Source organism: Ursus americanus, chromosome 8 (assembly GCF_024610735.1).
Source record: "Ursus americanus isolate L20-20 chromosome 8, mUrsAme1.1.p, whole genome shotgun sequence".
NCBI lineage: Eukaryota > Metazoa > Chordata > Mammalia > Carnivora > Ursidae > Ursus > Ursus americanus.
The window spans coordinates 79,342,481-79,362,554 of record NC_142134.1 but is presented as its reverse complement, the minus strand read 5'-3'; the positions used below and the strand labels follow the sequence as shown (position 1 = coordinate 79,362,554).

The following is a 20,074-nucleotide window of genomic DNA, read 5'->3' as shown; positions in this document are numbered from 1 at the left end:
GAAAACTAAGGCTGACATCTCATAAGGCTACGATGGGGCCTATGTAAGAGGAAAGACTGGGAGCACTCTGTAACAATAAAAGGCGACCCAGACATCAGCTAACGGTGGAATGACAGCTCTTTAATAAACGCGGTGAACTAAGCCAAGACGCTAAAAGTGGAGACTCCGCTCTATGCTCTCTCTGACCCAGCGAACCTCTGGGAGGGAGGAAGGCGAGCTCTCGGGCTCACGGCAGAGAGAGAAGCGAACAGCCCCGCCGTCCCCCCCAGTCGGTGAAGGCCGGGCTGCGGAGGGAGGCCGGTGTCCTGAGCACTGGAGCGTGCCAGGCGCGGTGGGAGGCGAGCGGCACCCCTGGCTCCACGTTCATTACAAACGAACCGGAGACAGACAGACACGTGAACGTGTGGTGTACGTGCCCCTTCCGGCTCTAACGGCGGAGACTGTCAGATGCCACAGCCCACGGCAGCCCAGGAGCCGGCGCCACGTCTTCTGCAGCCCTCACTCCTCCCCAGACTTCCAGAGATTTCATAGCTGATGGGCATGTCCTCCCGGGAGGCTCACAGACCTGAATCACCATCACCAAATGTGCTACTGCTCCGTCTACGCCCTGCCAGTTCCCCTCAACCCCTCCTGCTGCCTCACGGAAAGCCACTCCTGAGGCCCCAGCGTCCTCTATGAGACCTCTCTGTGCTGCTCTCTCCTGTACTCCCCCCGCAGGGCCTGAGGCCAGACCTTGACCCTGGGTCTCCCAGACAGTCCGCAGCAGGGGCCCAGAACCCCAGCTGGTACCCTCAAGCTATTCGACCCCTTCTCCACTCTGCTGCTAGAACTGTCCTACAACACACGCAGGACCTGACACCCTCCAATTCTCCATCTTCTCAATGGCCTTCCCTTCCTGTGTGTTAAACTCGACCTATCTCAGCAGCGCTCCAAACCTCCCGCTAGGCTTCTTCCCTGTCTGCCTTTCTGGCCTTAGCTACAACCCAGCTGGGCCCACTTGCCAGAGACCCTCCTACCCTTGTGCAAGCAGTTTCTTTCACGGGGTCTGCCCTTCCCCACCTTCCCTGCCTAGGCAGCTTCCTGAAGATCCCCCCTCACAGCCGATTACGCCCAGCCCCACTCCCCTCACAACCCCCCGTGACCCTGAACAGGTCTCGGCAAAGGCCGGTCCTGCTTTTATGCATGTCCATGCCTCCTCCCACCTCCAGGGCGGGCTCCAGTTCTCCCTCATCTCTGTGTCCCCAGTGCCTGACAAATGCTGGCTACACAAAAGCCTCTTGGTAAATGCTTTTCTGGACTGCTGTTCATAGTGAAAGAATGTACCGCTCCTAATGCAACAGAAATCCGAATGAGTGGATGAACCAATGACCTAACACAGGCTCCTTACCTTCACACTCTGACGCAGGAAAGAGAGGAGAGTACAAGGCTTTTTCCCACCAGGTCTGCTTTTCTTGACTCCTGTTCATTCCTTGAACATCAGTGTTCAATATGGGAAACTGTTTAGGTTAAACAAATACAGAAAAAGTTTACAAACTTTCAGAATAAAGAAAATTCAAACATTATTAACTAGGAACTACAAATCCAGGATTTTTAAATTGATGACTTTTTGTTTTTAATACTGTTCTAGACAGGTGAATTTATTTTGTTTTTTTAAGATGCTACTTTTAAGTAATCTCCACATCCCAATGTGGGGCTCAAACTCACAACCCTGAGATCAAGAGTCGCATGCTCCACTGAGCCAGCCAGGCACCCCAACAAGGTGAATTTAAAAAGCCAATGTGTTGGGATGCCTGGGTGGCTCAGGTCACTATCCCAGAGTCCTAGGATTGAGCCCTGCATCTGGGTCCCTGCTCAGTGGGGAGTCTGCTTATCCCTCTGCCCCTACCCCACTCTCCTGCTCGCTCGCTCTCTCAAATAAAATCTTAACAAGAAAAAAGAAGCCAAAGTGTTCATAACATATAAAGTAAGTTTTTCTTAAAAAGGACTTATATTTGAAGTGGAATGAAGATGTTTTTAAAAAACACAACAAAACCCTTACAAGGCAAAATATCCCCCATTCATATGCCCAGGCAAGGCAAATTTCTAGATTCGGGAAGTGCAGAGAAATAACGGGGTTGCCCTAAGTCTCCACGGGTGTGAGACGCTCCAGAGAAGAGAGAGGACCCTCTTCCCCTTCACACACTCGGGCACGAGGGAGTGAAAAACGATGGCACGGGACTAAGGAAAACTGTGTAGGCAGGGTTACCAACCTACATGTCTTTTTAACTCAACTACGTGCTTTGCTGAGAACCAGGGGACGTTGGGACTCAATCCAAATATGGCCTGTGGACACTGCATCGCCCACCGCTTCAGAAGACATTTCACCATGTGTTCAAGCTTCAAACCTGAGCGGTCTTGGCAACCAGCAGCCGCCAATCCTCTGACAGACTTTGTTCTTCTCCTACATGTAAATTTCTTATGGGTCAAGGACTGTTTGATTCAATAATGTGTTTTTTATGATTTAACTAATGGGAAACACCTCAAACCTTCATTTTTCACTTGACATAACTTTGCAGAAAGAAATACTCTTAAATTAGACACGAAGGAAAACTGTACTGTGTACCCAGAGTGGCCAGTTACCCTTCACCATGTTCTCCCCCAGCTTACTCCAACAACAGTAGTCAGCACCCCACTGTTACATAAGCAGGACAAGGCTCGGCTTCATGCAAATGAAGCCACAACAGCCAAGGTCCACAGCTAGTTCAAGGGAATTAATTGCATCTGGCACATAATTCACAGAACCCCTAGACCTTTCCAGAAAGGCCTTTCCTTCTCTCCAAGGCGCACCTACACTGTGAGATGACAATTTAGTGCTATTTGGGAGGAACAAGAAGGCTCCCTGGACAGAACAGTTGCCCTTGTCCCCAAGGCACGACTGAAGGCAGATGGATTTGGAGGCAGCAAGTTTCTCCCTGCAAAAGAAAACGTCCTGGGCAGTTGTGAGCGATCAGCATTTATTTGTGTGACCCTGTCCCGAGACCGTGGAAGTGGGGCAAGGGTAAGAAAGGAAGGGAGAGAGAACTCAGCGCGGAGGGTGGGAAACAGCCAGGAGAGCAGGCTGGAGGAGTCGGCATGGACAGAGAGGAGTCTAGATGAGACTGGAGCAGGAGAGGCAGTAAGCTTCTTACAGGCAGGGCCCATGTCTTCTTTATCTGTGCACCTCCGGGCACAGGGCCTGCACAAAGCGGATGCGTGCTGTCTGCTGGCCTGAAGGCTCCGGCACAGGTCCCAGGATTATCTGGCCTACCATCCTCTACCCCGTCGCCCCCACCTCAGGCTTAATTAACACCGCTGAAGTCATGCCAGATTCTGCTACGGTTTTAGCATTTCTTCTGCATCCTCCCCTTGAAAGTCCAGTCCACAGGCAGAGAATTCTTTGTCCTGTTCTAAGCTACACACTGGATGAACCTGCGTTATCTCGTGACATCATTCCATTCCGCAATCTCCAACTTCTAGGCTGCACAGCAAAGATGACCAAGCTTTGCTTACGTGACCTCTGTGGGATGCTCGGATTCAACTTCTGGCTGACGGAGAACAGAGGGTGGGAAACCCAACGAGGGCACAATGGTGGGTGAGCCAGACACCTCTGCCACAGCGTGGCTCTCCCTCTCCACCCCCCAGGTGTTCAGCTTGCTTTCTCACCTGCAAGCCTGTCTTCAGATGGCACCTTCGCTGAGAAGCCTGACCGAGCCCCTGCTTCTTGCAGCAAGTCCTCCAAGCACCCCGTTGTGCTGCAGCCCTGAGCCAGCTCTTCGCCCCCTCCATGGCGCCGGGACACCAGCATACCGAATAATGGATCGCATGCCGTTGGTGAATGTGACCCGGCCGGGGCGGGGCTCTGTGCCTGTCCCCTGCACCCAGACCAGCGCCCAGACAGAGCGGGCTCCCAAACAATATTTGAAGAACGAATGAAACCGTGAAAAAACAGAGAAGACATAAATTTAAGCCAGAAAGCCTGACCAGAAGTGTTTTTAGCAAAAGATGGAATACTCAGAAAGTCTTTAGAAGCCAGAAGCTGGGGTAGAGGCACCTCCGCAAACTCTTACTAAGTGCTCCCGGGTTTGGGAAGACAAAGGTCACTGGTGTTCCTCTTTGAGTTGTATTCTGGGAAGAGCGCAGAAAAGTGGCCCTCAGCCATGGTCAGTTCCCACCCAACTGGGTCACAAAAGGAAAAGAAAGCCCGTGTAGATGAAAAGCTGCAGAGCCTACTGAGACCAAGAGACCCTGCGTGGCACGGCAGCGGAAAGAACTCAGGCTCTGTCCCTGATGCTGGGCTCTCAGGAACAGGGACTCCAGCCCTCTGGGCCTATGTGGCCTTTGCAGTCACGGGGAGGGGGAGGGAAATCCATCTCGGAAGGTCACTGTGGGCATTCAGTGGAATAACAGTGACACAGCAGAGTGGGAACAGCGCCTGGCACGGGGGGGGGCAGGTGCCACACCTCAAGGATGCCCCCCACCCCCATTCCACTCATCAGAGCCTTCTGATGCCACCGCACACTGACTGTGGGCAAAACGGCCTCCTCTCCAGACTGGACCGCAAACTCCTGAAGGCAGCCCAAGCCTCTGCTGCTCTTCTGTGCTCCAGACACGCGACACTAGGTCAGCAGTAAGTCAATGATGAGGAGAACACCTACGCCACAAACTAATGCAACAAATGGACACCCGAGGCACGCTCTGCTGCTCCTCACCTTCCATTTTATATTTCAGAAGCCAGGAACTAACTGCTGGCCGCTGCCTCCTCGCCTTTGCTGATGCTGTTCCTTCTGTCTCGAGTGCCCCGCCTCCTCTCCCTTCCGCCTTGGGATGCTCAGGTGTGCAAAAAGACTCCCTCAACTCACTGCAGGGAAGGCTTCCTCTGGACTCACCTCCACCACGCCACCTCCCGTTCCCTACAATTATATTTGCCCGGATGCCCTAAAACGTAAGGAACTGGCTAGCTAAATCATAGTACATCTGTCCGTACAATGGAATAGGATGCAGGAAATCAAAAAGGAAGGGTGATGATAATAAAGTGCCACTTCTGTGAAAAGAGAAAAATGAAGAGGAAACGCATGTGAACATGTCCTCGCTTCTACGTGCACGAACACCCTGGAAAGGCACGGCAGGATGCAGGCTCGCAGCTGCTGCTGGGAGCACCCGTTCGCTGTATAAACACACCCTTTCGTAACTTCTGAATTTGAGCCATGTGAATAAATGACGTTATTTCAGTTAAAGTAACTTATCTACTTCCAAAGTGGTCTTTGTAACTAGACTGATTTCTTCCAGTGCCAGGATGGTGACCTGTTCATACAGGACACCTACCTTCGTGATAGGCATGTAATGGGTATTCAAAAAATGTCTGCTGAACTGACTAAACTAAGCTTTTGAAAAGAATCCATGCTTCTGGACACCAATTCTACTAAAATCCCTACACTTTAAGTGTTTTCTTTTCTTTTCAAGTAAACTCTATGCCTAACATGGGGCTTGTGAACTCACAACCCAGAAATCAAGAGTCAATGCTCTGGAGACTGAACCCACCAGGTGCCCCTAGAATTCCCACCGTTTAGTCCACTTGCTCTGAACCAGGTGGCCTGTCAATAGTGGCCCTTACAACAGGGCTCCCAGACTGCCCTCTCTCAGGAAAAGGGGGAAGACGACCCTTGTAGGAGTTCCCCTAGACTGCCCAGGCAGCATGAGAGTAGGAAGGCATATACTCTAGTCCCAGACTGGCCCCCACACTGTCCCTTCAGGTCACTCTCTCAACCTTTCCATACCTCAGATCCATCTAGGACGTGGGCTCCACCCTGGCTCTCTACCGTAGCACCGCCGCCCAGACATTGGGGCTGATCGGGGCTGATCGGGGCTGATCGGAGCGGCCATGCCGATGCTAGCAGACAACCCCACAATGTCCCTGAGGACTCTACTCGTGGCTGAGACCTTCTGAGACAACCCAGAATTCTGGTAACACATAAATCCATCAACATACTAGAAAGCGAAGCAACATGGCAGTGGTATGACGCAGAATCTCGCTTCTTCCCTCTTTTTCTTTCTTCCCAATCTGGAACCAGGTGAAATACGAAGTACATAAAGGAATATTCAAGGACAAAAAGTGTGGCAATAAACAAACAGGTAAAGAGGCTAACAACATTACTGGCTTTCATTCTTGGCAGCTCGGTTTCAGTGTTTCAGTGGGACTCAATGCATGCCTCCTGTGGGGTCTCTGGGCGGGCTACTCAGAGAAGTGACCCTCGAGCGGGCAGTGGGGCCTCCTCCCACCACACGCACTCAGATCCCTCCAGGCACTGGCCCCGTAAGCGAGGAAGGCACAGTCCACTTCCATTAGGAGCTTATAACCTAACCAGAGAAAGTACATAATGACTCATGAAACGTGGAAACGGCAACAGGAAAAGAGGCACAGTGCATGAAAAGAGAAGGGAGGCATTCGTTCTGATGTGGGTGGGGTGGGGAAAGGGAGAGAGGAGGAATTAGGACACGGGTCAGAAAGGGCGGGGGGTCTGAAGAGAGCCTCGCCGTCTAGGCAGGATTTAGCGGTAGCAGAGGTGGGTGCAGCGTGCACCGGGCCAGAGGGGAGGGAGGACATTCAGCCGTTCTCCGGCCACAAGTGGCATGACTTCTGAGCACCTCCAACCGTCTTTTTACTAAGCTGCTTCTGGACAAAGGCCAGGCACCACTGATCAAGTGACAGCTGAGAAATAGGCAGATCGCTGGGCTTTTCTGTGAAACAGGTTATTACCTTCAGTGATACTTCTTGCACACTCAATTTAACCTCAAAGCACTTCTTAGAAATAGTCCAAGGGTACGATGACTCCCAATCACAAAACTACTATTAGCCTCACTCTAGCGTGTACGTCACACAGCTTTAGGAATACGCACTTGGTATAAAGCAAGGTCCATCTACGTAGGCTGTGTAGCAGCTCTTTTGTTGCATTGGGATTGTGGGTTTTTACACGTACCACCATCTGTTTTAGAGAACTCTACACGGAAAACCTACGTTGTAAACCAATCAGTGTTTCGGGGACCATGAGATTGCCTTGCTACCTCAAGAGACCCGCTGCTTCTGCTTCCAAAGAGCATGGGGCCTTCCGCGGATTGAACAGCCACTTCATGATCCAGCAGCTTCGAAGGCCACAATGCCCGCGTATCCGGTTCGCAGCACAGTACGTGCGTATTAAGACAAAACCGTCTATCTCATGGTTTTAAAATGTCTTTTCTCTGCAGAAGAGGTCTAGGTCTACTTCCAATTTATAAATATCAAACCCATTTTAGGTCCTTATGTAAAATCATAAGGATGTAAGTTTCAAGACGCTGAAGCTAATTTCCCAATAATTTCACCCACTCTTTCACTGCCTGATTCAGCTGCTCCTGTGTTCAAGTCCGACCAACAACTTCTATCAAGCACCAGCTCGCACAGACAACCACCTACCTCTTCCAGCTGTCCCGAAGAAACTGGATTATCTTCGTAAGCAGGGAACTGACAACCTGCTTTGCAACTGCAAAAATTATTAATCTCTTCCTCGCATTGTGCCATTATTTTACAATTTGCTTCTGAGCTTTCTAAAGCAATTTCCAGAGATTCATTCATGCTACATTCTAAACACTGACTCTGTGTCCCCACTGGCAGAACCCCAGCCGATTCCTCCTGAGAATCCAGCGATGTCTGCGCACTCTTTTCCATGCCAGATTTTTTTAATCTGGGAAGGAATTTTCCAGACTCAAGCTCTGATTTTCCATAGTAATGGCCTTCTTTCTCAGCATCTTCTTCCAGTGGTTGGAGATCTGCCTGTGGGTCTTCAAATGCATCAACTTGAGAAGGAATGGGAATATTTGCTTCATCTTTCTCAGACTCAAATTCGGACTCACTTCCCCCTCCTGGGGACAGCTCGGATGCAGAAATTGGGCGGAAGTGAGTCCTAGGAGAGATCCGAATAGCCCGGTATTGTGTTCGGTCGACACCACATATCCTGGGGTGAAAAACTTCGCTGTCTGAATCAGAGCAGAGGATTGATTTCGGTTTAAAACTAGGACTGAAAGAGGCAATCCCTTCGGGTTCAAATGAACACTCTACATGGAGAACTTGTGAGAACGGATTGCTTAAGTCAAAGGAAGAGAAGGAATATTCAAGCCCAGGATCTTCAACCTGAAAGTTACCACAAGCTCCTAGTAAGTCTTCATGGAAGATAAAAGAAAATCCCTTATTTAATCCATTTTCCCCACTCCTCGGCTGATCGTTCTGCTCGAATGACATGAAGGGCTTCCATAACTGCCTGTGACCGGGAGCGAAACTGTTTCCTGGGGTCATGAAGACGTCCGTACCAGCTATGGTCACGACGTCGGAAGCCGCACACTGTAGCAGACTTCCCTTGGTGTGACTGGGCGGCACCACTGCCCACTCCCCATCGCTACTGAAGGTTTTGAGCTCTCCGTAAACTCCCCCGAGAATGAATGTGTTCTCTTTGTCTTGGGCCACATCCCAAGGTTTGGAGGGCGTAGTATAGTCGCCGCCGTCCACTTTCGACAGCTCCCCAGAAACGAAGGTTCTCTTCTCCAGGCTCTCCTTCTGCCCCTCCCACAGACGGTACTCGGACCTCTGCACGGCCTTGTGGGGCTCCCGGAGGCTCTCGGCCTCAGCCTCGGCCTCCAGGCAGCAGCAGTAGTTACTGACGTCCGTCGGGAACAACTCCTCATCGATTCTTTCGATGTCTGCGGTCGCTACCGATCCCCCGTCTGCCATCTTTGTCCAAATGTCTTTAATAACCCCTGAGCTGTAGCCGCCACCACGTGCACCGTTGTCGCCACACCCTCGTGCAGTTTCCAAGGTTTTGTGTTCCGTCTTTTGTTCGAGCTGAATACCACAGACAGATTCTAGTTTTGATTTTTTTTTGAAAACTAAGGTGGGAATTTCTCCTAACGTTCTACTGTTTTGCTGGCAAGTTTCATCTTGCAAAAAATCTAGAAGTTCTTCATCTACATAATTTGACGAGACTCTAGGAACTACATAATTAATATCTTCTGCATTAAACTGCGTGGACTCTTCAAACTGAATATTTAATGTCTCATTGTCTGAACGTGTTTCTTCTGAATGGGACCATGGGCTACAAGTTCTTGTTGAAAGATTAGAACAGTGTTCATTTTCTTCAAAGGCACTATTTTTGGTCCATATTAGCAATCTAGACTGGGTTTTCCCAAGCATATTAGCACTAGAATCTGTATTTTCATTTCCCAAGTTGAGAGTTTCAAACGAAAATGGTAGAACAGAATTACTGCATTGCACTTCAAACACTGAAAAACACGAGTTTATGCCAGATCCTTCATTAATATCTGAAAAGAGCTCCTGATTGCCAGCAAGCAAATGTGGACTGAGCGCTGTGCTGTCCAAGATCGGAGAGAGTCTAATTGGAGAATCTCCTCCGAAACTCTCCCCGTCGGCATCGCCCGAGCTGGATGAACAGCACTCCCAGAACTGAGCCAGATTGCCCAGGTCTTGCAGGAAGAAGCCCTCGGCACCCACAGAGCTGGTGGACTCTGTCCATATTGCACGTTCCCCTTGCAACTCCATTCCATCTAACACTATGCAACATTCTGCCTCAAAATCTGTTTTCTCTTTGCTTTTTTGTCGAATCATATTCAAAATCCGACTTTCTCCTTGCATTGTTTCTGAGGCACCAGGATCCAACATGGATTGATCAATATCCACTTCATAGAAGTGTGTTAATTCTGACAGATGAATATCATCCAGATACTTGTCCTCCGGGAGAGAACAGAATGAGGTCCCAGTGAGGTCAATATCCTCATTGATAACCGCAGGCATTTCTACAAAATGACCATCAATGAAAGTACCTGCTGCGAGGTATGTTTTATGAATATTATTGTTGCTGATACAAAGACCGTGCACGGATTCTGACAACTCTTCCACTGCCTCTGACGTCAGATCGCTCGTATCCTGTTGGTTTCGGTATGTGGTCTCTAGTTTACTTTTTCTGCTCAAGGGAACGAAATACTCAGCAATCGGTTCAGTGTACCACAGTGGTTCCTCTTTATATTCTCTGTCGTTTCTGCTCTCCAGGGACAGGTCTCTTCCCTCGGCACTCCCAGCGTCTCTTCTCCCCGGGTCCTTCAAGGGCCTCTTCCCGCGCCGGCACAGTGGCTTGATGGCGCCCCCACCCCCGCTGCTGCTGCTGCTGCTGCCGCCCCCCGCGTGCACACCCCTCTCGGCCTTGTCGCCGGGCTTCAGCGAGAGCCTGCTTGGCCCGTTCCGCCCTTTCTTGTTTCGAATTTCTCTTGTCTTGTGTCTGACTTTCACGCACTTCACGGATGCTTTTAATTCTCCCTGATGACCGCTTGAACTGGAGCCTGCCTCACTCGAGCCGGAAGACCACGAGCGAGGGCGAGTCTTTCCTTCAGGTTTATGTCGGATCAGCTTTTTGTACGAAGCAGGCTTTTCTTCCATTGTGCCGTTACTGAATTTGTTCTCCTTCTCACTTTTACTTCTGCTCTGGGTTTTCGCGTGTACAGTGGTGGGCGCCTGGCTGCTTCTTTCCTTGATGACTTCGCCTTCGCTGTTGCAGTCCTTGGGGGAGGATGTGTCTGTGCTAGCTGGCGGGGCTGTGGATGACGAAGAAGAGCTAGAGTAAGAACAGACTTTAGACTTGTTCCACACGGTCATGATCTCCTGCAGGCAAACTGGTTTCTCAGACAGTGGGGGAAATGCTTCATAGTACCTGAAAAACAGAGGACAGAGTTCAAAAGCAGGCACTGAGATGTGCGAGATACAGCAAAACGACATTCCCCCCCAGGTGGAGCGACAGGGTATCTCACTTTAATGGTCAACATTTACGTCATCCACGAACTAAAACTTAAAAAAAAAGAAAAAGAAAAAAAAGAATACTACAGTGAAATACGCTTTGTGTTTAGTCCCATGTATCAAGCACCTTTATGTTCAGCACTGAGGTGAACACTCATTTAGAAATATTTAGCAAATAGGCAAGAGGACGGTTTTTATCTTTAAAGTTGTCATTTTAATTAAGGAGTTACAAAGGACAAATACAATATGGTGGAAAGAACATCATCTTGAGAAGAAATCTGCATTTGAACCTCAGCTCACGTCACTATGCATGTGACTTTCAGCTCATTATCTGATGTCTTGGTCCACACTCTCAGCTGTAAGCTGGTGAGGACAGGACTTACCTCGCAAGGCCGTCGGGGGAATGGGAAACAGGGAGCTGAGAGGCAGAGAGCGTGAGCTCTGAAGCAGCACTCCCCGACTGTGAACCCTGACTTGGCCCTGACCAGCTGTGTGACCTCAGGCCCATGACATGACCTCTCCATGGCCTGCGAGATGCAGGGAATACTACTATCCGCCTCACAGAGCTATGAGGAGTACAGGAATTAATGTACAAGAGGAGTCAGGACACAACGTGGTTGTTGTCACCACGCATTCTCAGGAGAAATGCCCGGCACCACGCAGGCCCTCGGAAACCGGGGATTATGCAGGGTGCTCGAGCGGTCAAAAAAAGAGGACGCTGGTGCAGCCGAGAACCATGAGAACAAGTGGACCACAGCAGAGCCTTGATGCTCTCGAAACGGAGCAGTTTAGGGACCACTACTTGTGAGGCACGGGCACCTGTGCGCGGACACAAGACCCGACGAGACCAGCGACTGCGGGAAATGCAGGGTAGGAAAAGTCGGGGAGGCTGCCTTTAAAAGGCTTGAAAACAAGAAGTTGTTTCCAATCTGCCCAGAAGCTGGTAGCCATTGCAGATTTCAGAGCAAGACAGATTGCCAAAGCAAGAACCTCGAGTCAGGTTGCCTATCAAGGGGACTGTCCCTCTGGAGGCAACAGTCAAGGTCACACATGAAGTATAAAAGGCCATGTTTTCAAAGGGCCTATCCTTGATTCTCCTTTTCAGCCTCTACCAGAGCTAACAGAAACACATGGTGAGCCTCACAGGTAATTTTTAATGTCCCAGGAGTCACATTAAAAGTGTAAGAAGAAAAAGTGAAACTGAATTCAATAATATATTTTACTTAACCAAATACATCCATAACATTATCATTTCAGCATGTAATTGATATTTAAAAATATTAATGCAGTATTTTATATTTTTATACCAAGTCTTTGAAATCTGGTGAGAACTTTACGTTTACAGCACATCTCAAGTAGCCACATGCCGAGTGCTCGAGAGCCACACCCACGGCTCACGGAGACCGCACTGGCTGGCATAGGTCCGCACCAGCAAATGAAGGCTATTTTCACCTTAAGTTCAAGAAGTTCAGAAGATTCAAATAAAATGTATAATAAGAAAGTTCCGCTTATGGTGCAGCCGATTTTACTAACCATTTACAAAGAAAGAACAAAGAGCATCTTCAGGAAACAAGCTTGCCAAGGTCAATGACTTGTCCATATTTCTTTGTAATCAGCAGGAGAAACTTCGTCTCCTTGGAAGTAAAACAAGGATGAGCATACTTTCTCACAGCTGTCTCCAAGGACCGGTGTGACGGCACGCGAACAGACTGTAAATAATAACCCTGCGTGCTCCATTCATTCATTTCACGAATACTGAGTCAGTATGTAGGATAAGGATAGGACCATCTTATTCATGTCTGAATTCTGTGTCAAACTCCACAGTAAGTGCTCAACAAGTGTTTCCTGAATTATAAAATATGAAACTAAATACAATGAACAAAAACTGTAAACCACATAGCAGTAATTAGTCTGATTTTAACAAATGCACACTTCATTACTGAATACAATCTTACATACATTTCCACTTGATCCTTTGCTGTAGGGGATAATTCTGCCTCTGGAGAGGGAGACCCCTCTAACTTTTTGTGAATCTTCTCTTCTGTTACGAAACAAAAATTCAGAAAGATAGGTCTTATATCTACTTAATAAATGCTCCTGTTTTTTAAAGTTTCTCAAGTTACTTTAATCAGAACTTATATAGGCTTTATGGCTTAAAAGGAACTCTATACCCATCTGTCTTTTTAATAACAATCTCTTTCTTCACAGCCCCGGAGGGAATTCTCTAGCTTAACCACACTAACGGTGGACTGGGAGGGGAGCGCTGTTTGCCTCATCTCTGATCAAGTGCTGTAGAGGCACCTGATTGACTGGAATCCTCTATTAATTTCACCAGCAGAGAACATCTGTTGAGATCCTCACAAAATCCTGCACCGATGGACTCTGTCCTGACCCATCTTGATGGATACTATCTGTAAAGAAAACCCATTACAACCAGCTCTCTGTTACAACATCCAGGTGAGCAAGGGCTGGGTGTCAACTAGACAGAAGCGAAGGGCTGAAGTCTCAGCTTAGCTCATGGGACTGCGTTCGGTTAAAAACAAACTCTTCGGGAAGGCTCAAGGCTTGGTGGGCAGCAAAAATGGCCATGAAGATGACAAGGAAACCAAGACCCTTGACCTTACTATGTAGCTTCCACTGCAAGGGCTTGCAGAAAAGTTACCACAAGAAAGCTGGGAGGCTTCAGGAGTCAAAAGGACGTTAATGAACCCCAAGACTGCCTTTCCAAAAAACCTGAGAGTCAAGGCAGAAGTCCCTTTCGAACCTGAAATAGAGCTGACACTTTTGGAGGCCTTGGTGTCAACAGGCAGATTCCGACAGGGGGGGCAAGGATGGGAAAGAGAAAATATAACATACCCCTCCCCCCCATGAGGGCACCTGTGAATTAAGTTATTCCTTTAAGAGCAGGGATCTATCTACAAGTGACTGCTAGGGGTGACCCAGAAGCCACTAACAGCTGAAGACACAGCATGATACTGGCATGGCGACACACTGAACACAAAGACTTGCTTCTTGTTGTCTGTCTCTGGCCAAGTCTAGCGTCTCCTGAGTCAAATCCCTTGGCGCCCATAGCCCACTGTGCGCAGACCGTCTTCTGGAGGCTGTGCACACACCTTGCTTACTCTGAAGGTCTTTGAGTCTGGAGCAGAGCTCCTCCACTAAAGTCTCGATCCCAGAGCTCTGTGAAAGAACAAAAATACACATTAGTTTACTGCCAGGCCCCTGTACACTCTTATTTTAATATAAAGGTTTTTACCAATTTCCCATGTTCCAAATGCAATTTGTTAGCAATATTTACACCACACAAGAGCTGAAACACTGCAGGTCTGCCGACCTGACCTAGCACACATATTTACGATCCAGTACCGTCAATGGCACTCACTGATAAATGTGAAAATATTAATGCTCCTCCCAGGATGGCCAGTCCTCCCAGGGGGGTAGCATCTCACTCGCGGTGCAGCCGACACACCTACAAGCCCATCATGCGGCTAAAAGTCAGTCGCCATTGAAAACAGTATTTGATATCTACGTGAGCAAGGTCTTGTACCAGACTCAGAACAGAGGGCGAAAAAAAAAATCGCAACAATCTCATGTGGCTCCTCTAGGAGCTCACAGTCTAGAAAAAAGAAGGCCAGTGTTTTCTTTTTTGAAGTGAACACTGATGACGGCAACAGAAAGAGCAGTGCATGGCACCCCGGCCGAGAGCGAGTGCAGAAGCTTTGTTTTTTCTGAAAGGTCACGAGCAGGGCATTAGGCTCCACACAGAGGGGGGCAGCTAAGGACAGCACATGCAGGAGCCTGAAACAGGGAGGATAACCAGAAGAGCCAAAGTTTAAAGGAGAATGCTAGAAACAGGCACAAATAATCCTTCATCATGTAGACTTTTCAACTTTAACAATTTTCTCTTTCTCAGGGAAGAAAGAAAAATCCTTCACAGGGTACGAGAAGAGCAAACGTACTTCTGAGGACCTTTATTCAGTGCTCAAAAGTCCTGTTTAAGTTAGAAGTGAGTCTCTCTTGGGGGGGCCGACCCGGACAGGTGCGCGTGACTCTGCCCAACCCGCTGCCCTCATGGGGCCTTGAGGGGCTAAAAATAGAACTTTTCCCCATTCACTGAACTCAAAATGACTCAGCACAAGTATTATAGATATCCTAAACAAGAAACCGCACAGCTCCAGTTTGAACAGCAAGAAACAGAGCACAGTGAAAATGGTTAACTGCAGACACCAACAGTTACCCGCTATCCACCCGCTATCCACGGCAGATCACAGCTTTTAGTGGGCAGACAGGCCCGAGGGCGACAGGGAGACAGGCCACAAAAGAGCTGTCCTTCCCTTGAAACCACTCGGAAAACCTGTAGCAAATGTTAGTCATAGACACTGCTCGGCCGCCACAATCCCATCAGAAAGCCTCCGCTTACCATAACGTTCAAGGGGTGCTCGGTGGGGCTGTTTTATTGCATTTCCTCCAGACCACGAACCTAACACTGGTATCAGCTGACACACTGCCTGCTGCGTGCTGTTCTGTACAGCAAGCCTATGTCACTGTGCTTCTAAACCCGGTGCCAGGCTCCAGTGCACAAACCCGAGCCTCTCGGGCTCGCCTGTCCAACTCCGGCCAGGACCCTACGGCGGCTGGCCACTTCACAGTCTACGGGGAACAAGCCTGGGAACCGAGGGATGAGGTATTGTGTTTCACGCTCTGCCTCGGATATTATGTCCACACATCTGTACAGTGGAGCTGTTCTCGGCACTAACGCAGCTGAGAAGTATACATATTTGCTCTCGTATATAAAGGGCAACGGAACAGCGAGCTTACTCCTTAGCTCTGTACCTAAGGGCAGGCTCTCCCCACTAGGCTTCCATCTTCCTTCCCTGACTCGCACAGCATCCTACTTAGATTACACATAATCATTAGACTGCAGGGTGGTAACTGTAAACTGAGACACAAAAAGGGGTACCCAAAGCAGCACTGTACCCGGTCATCTCCCAGCAGGCATTCTGCACTGTTAATTTGGTGCTGTTAATGAGAAATTCCATTGACTTTCCCAATTATGATATAAACTATTAGCTTCATATTTCCATAGTATATCATATCCCGAGGACACTCAAGAATACTGAGAGCCTACCATATCTTAAAAAATAAATTAGGGGCATCTGGGCGGCTCCGTCGGTTAAGCATTTGACTCTCGGTTTCAGCTCGGATTGTAATCTCAGGGTCGTGAGATCAAGCACCGCGTCTGCTTGTCCCTCTCCCTCTGCTCCTCTCTCTCATAAATAAAAATTTTTAAATAAAAAAGGAATACAGTAACAGTGACAACTGTAAGGGAGAAGATGCTATAGGTGAAAATACTGCTAACATTTTGCTACCATTTTACAACTGAACTCATGAATTGCTTTTTTTTTTTTTTTTTAAAGATTTTATTTATTTATTCAACAGAGACAGAGACAGCCAGCGAGAGAGGGAACACAGCAGGGGAGTGGGAGAGGAAGAAGCAGGCTCATAGCAGAGGAGCCTGATGTGGGGCTCGATCCCAGAACGCTGGGATCACGCCCTGAGCCGAAGGCAGACGCTTAACCGCTGTGCCACCCAGGCGCCCCCATGAATTGCTTTTTTGAACGGTATCACCTACAGTCACTGCCCAGCGTCAAATAACATGTAAAAATGCCGCCAGCCCCCCCAAATAGTAAGAGCACGGTACAATTCAAGCAACTGCCTCCAAATCCGGAAACTGGGGAAGCACACGTGGAGACTGGCCAGTTTCTGAATGCATGAGCATTCACTGGTGTAGCACTCACTCGGTCAACAAATGGTCATGAGCACCCCTGGGCCAGGCGTGACCCATGGAGAGACAGGGCCCTGTCCTCCTGCAGTAGACACTGTAACAATGCCTGCTGCTCAGAGGAAATGGCCGAGGGGCATGTATCTGAATCCCCACCCTGCCACATACTCACTGGACAGCGGGCTGCAGGACGCTGAGAACACTTTCCATCAAGATTCACAAGGGCAAACTAGGATGACGCACATGTGAGGCGCCATCGGAGTGCCTGTCACATCAGTCACCTAAATGTTGGTGCCGTTTCTAGATTTTGTGTATGTTTTCCATTTTCCAGAATCTCATTAACAGATTCACCTCTTCTAAAATGCATTTAAATTCTGCTCTGCTTTGAGTCAGAGGTTGCAGGAGTAAGAAAGATAATTAACCTGACCCAGATCACCCCAAGTCCCCTGGGTTCTGCCTGGAGTCCGTGGCACAGCCATGCTCTCTCGCCGAGGCTGCGGGTGGAGCTGAAAACACAGACGTGCCCATGGAGCCCGAGCCTCCGGCAGATGCGGCAGCTTCTGTCCCACTGCTTTCAGGAAATGTTTTATGTGCTCCCTTCCCACAACACGTTTAGTCCTCCTCCACCCTCTCCACAGTGCCCATCCTTCTCAATGGAAGGGAAACAAAGGCAATCGCACTCAGTCCCCCGTCAACTCTCCTCTCCACGTTCTAAGGTTCCTGTTGCTATTCTATCCACCTCAAAGGTTCATCTTCTATGCAGAGATCATTTGAACTGGTCACTCCCCAACCGCTGGATTGCCCTCCCACCCCAACCCTGTGGTCACTAACCAATAGGACATTCAAGGACCCCAAACTGCCCGTTCCATTCACAGGCAGCAATGCGGGATTCAAAAAGACCTGGGTTTGAACGTCATTCCAGGGCTTACCACGTGACCTAACCTAAATCATTCACGGATCACCGCCTGGCTTTCCACACCCGAAAATGGTGACACCAGGGCTGATGTGTCTCCTGCGGGTGGCTGCTGCACTTCCTACACCAGCCCCCCAACTTCTCTCCTGCAGTGCTCCTGTTCTACTTCCTGGGGGAGTCCCTCCGCTCCTCCTTCCAACCCTTCTGCTGAGCTTTTTCATTTCTACTACTTTAGAACTGAAGAGATCATTTTGTCCCCTGAACGTCTCTTCTTCAGGGCAGCCCTGACCTTCAGCACCACGGCAGCAGGACAGAAGAAAGGGACAGGGATTCATTCACCAATCTGTTGACTTTTCGCCTGCAATTTCCATTAAGGCATCCCATACCATCTCGGGTGCTTGGTGTCCTGCCTGGTTCCATCGCTCCAGAAGTACCCACCAGGATGGGGAAAGCCTAAGCACTTTGGGGCCCCCGACGAGCCATGTCACCTGGCACTCAGCCCAGCATAGGCCCCACCCACAGAGAGACACCAGCAAATGTGATGCACGTGCTCTTGGAAAGCTACCTCCGGGCTCCACCTGCCTGTACAGAGGCCTGTACTAGCCATGAGGAGGTCACAGCTAGTAATCCCCGCAGAGACACGAGACAAATGAGGAGAGCGATCCTGGATCTCCCAGTCCTGGTTGCCATCTGATTGCAAGAGCATGAGACCCCACACAAGACCAGCAGCAGAACCTCCCAGCTGAGCCCTACATGACCCACACAACTGTGAGCAAATGAAAACAGCTACTGGTGTCAGTGATGAAGTTGGGGGGTACTTTGTCATGCAGCAATAAGCACGGTACACACTTCCAAATACTCCTACCCTGCAACGGATGGAGCTCTTTTACAATTTTTCAGATCTCAGATCTTTATTTTTATTTATTTATTTTTTTAGAGAGACAGTGACAGAGTGCACTCACAAGCTGGGGGGGGGGGCAGAGGGAGAGGGAGAATTTTAAAGAGGCTCCACACCCAGAGCAGAGCCCAGAGCAGAGACGGATGCAGAGCTCAGTCTCACGGCCCAGAGATCTTGACCTGAGCTGAAATCAGGAGTTAGACGCTTAACTGACTGAGCCACCCAGGCACCCCTCAGACTTGAATTTCTAAAGCAGAGTTGGAAAATTAGTGGGAAGTAGCCCAACTAAATACTGAGGGCGATTACTGGTGACAATAAACTATAAAGGATCACTTCCATTTTAAAAGCCTTTTTAAAATTTAGAACTAAGTTAACATTAAGCCAATAAACAAAAGAGCACCAAGTGAGACAACTGAGAATCTAAAACAGGGTTCATAAGCTCATGCCTTCAGTGGCCAGGGAAGTAATAGAAATATGTGATGTGGTCAGCTACAATGCAACAGGAAGTGGAGGATGAAGCACGTGATCTGCAGAAAGAACAAAATATCTCTGGCCTACAGCCATTCAAAGATTAAAAAAAATATTAAAAATCCAAACAAAAAGCAGTTTCTGCCAAGGCGCCTGCATGAGGGTCGTGATTCCCATCCTCGACCACAGGAAGATCTACAAAAATCTACCCACTGGCTGCCTTCAGCTCTTATTTATACCTGCTCTCTAGAATAAGGTAGAGAGGAGGAGAGAAATATCCACTGGATAAATACCATCGGATGCCTACTACTTGCCAGGGAAGACAAGATCCATGTCTTCTTAGAATGATGGACAGAAAACAATTATAATTTGTCATAAACAGTAGAGGATGTCAGCGTCTATTACAAGTAATGATCAAATAACGTGATTAACGAAGGCTTAGAAAAAGGTAACTGTGCTCTGCCTGGTCTGTGGCAGGGGGTGAGGCGCACCACCCCCCAGCACAGCCCCCCGCCCGCGGGCCGCTGGTTCACCCTCCTGCGCCCACAACTGCAGATTTCATAGTAGCAGCTCCCGTTTCTGTCCTTTCTCGTATCCTCACTTCTCGACATTTGATATTCAGGAATTTCTTGTAAAAACCACAATTTCCCACCTTTTCTAAAGAGAGATCAGAAGATCTGGCCCCAACCAGGCCTGCACCTGCCATGGCCACAACCAGCTAGCGCTGAGATGGGCCTGTGCCTGGCGGGCCTCACCGCTCCCTACCATCGTACTTAGTCAGCTTCCTCCCTGGCCCTGGAGACCTGAGATCTCCGGGTCTTGGCAAGATATACAAACAAGCCAATGGTCTATTATCCCACCTCGTCCCAGAACCACACAGCCCCCAGACACACCCAGACATCCTTTCCTAGTCTCCACGTGGCCCTCTTCCCAGCGGCTCCCGTTCAAAGCTCTATTCATACCTCCACCCACAGATTAGTGCTTCTTCCTTAATTTCCTTTCCTCAGAAATGAAAACTGCATTTTTTTTTTAAAAAGATTTGAAGGGCACCTGGGTGGCTCAGTCAGTTAAGAGCCTGCCTTTGGCTCAGGTCATGATCTCGGAGTCCTGGGATCAAGCCCCGTGTCAGGCTCCCTGCTCAGCTTCTCCCTCTCCCACTGCCCTCTCCCTGCT

The 20,074-nt window shown here is 49.1% G+C and overlaps 1 protein-coding gene across 12 annotated transcripts in view; it reads right to left on the bottom strand.

The window, feature by feature from the left end:
- KIAA0232 (KIAA0232 ortholog) overlaps window positions 1–20,074 on the bottom strand; it is an 80,292-nt gene that overhangs the window by 7,887 nt on the left and 52,331 nt on the right. For 4 of the 12 annotated variants that reach the window (XM_087864293.1, XM_087864289.1, XM_087864290.1 and 1 more), the window contains exons 4-8: window positions 13,954–14,020; window positions 12,800–12,881; window positions 7,463–10,757; window positions 6,005–6,076; window positions 1,388–1,496 (exon numbers count right to left, since the gene is read on the bottom strand). In XM_087864293.1, coding sequence (XP_087720419.1) covers window positions 1,388–1,496; window positions 6,005–6,076; window positions 7,463–10,757; window positions 12,800–12,881; window positions 13,954–14,020 — 3,625 coding nt within the window. Of the gene's footprint in view, window positions 1–1,387; window positions 1,497–6,004; window positions 6,077–7,462; window positions 10,758–12,799; window positions 12,882–13,849; window positions 14,021–14,222; window positions 15,050–15,077; window positions 15,236–15,260; window positions 16,221–20,074 lie in introns of those variants that run through there. The other 8 variants (XM_087864294.1, XM_087864292.1, XM_087864295.1 and 5 more) reach the window with 7 other exon arrangements.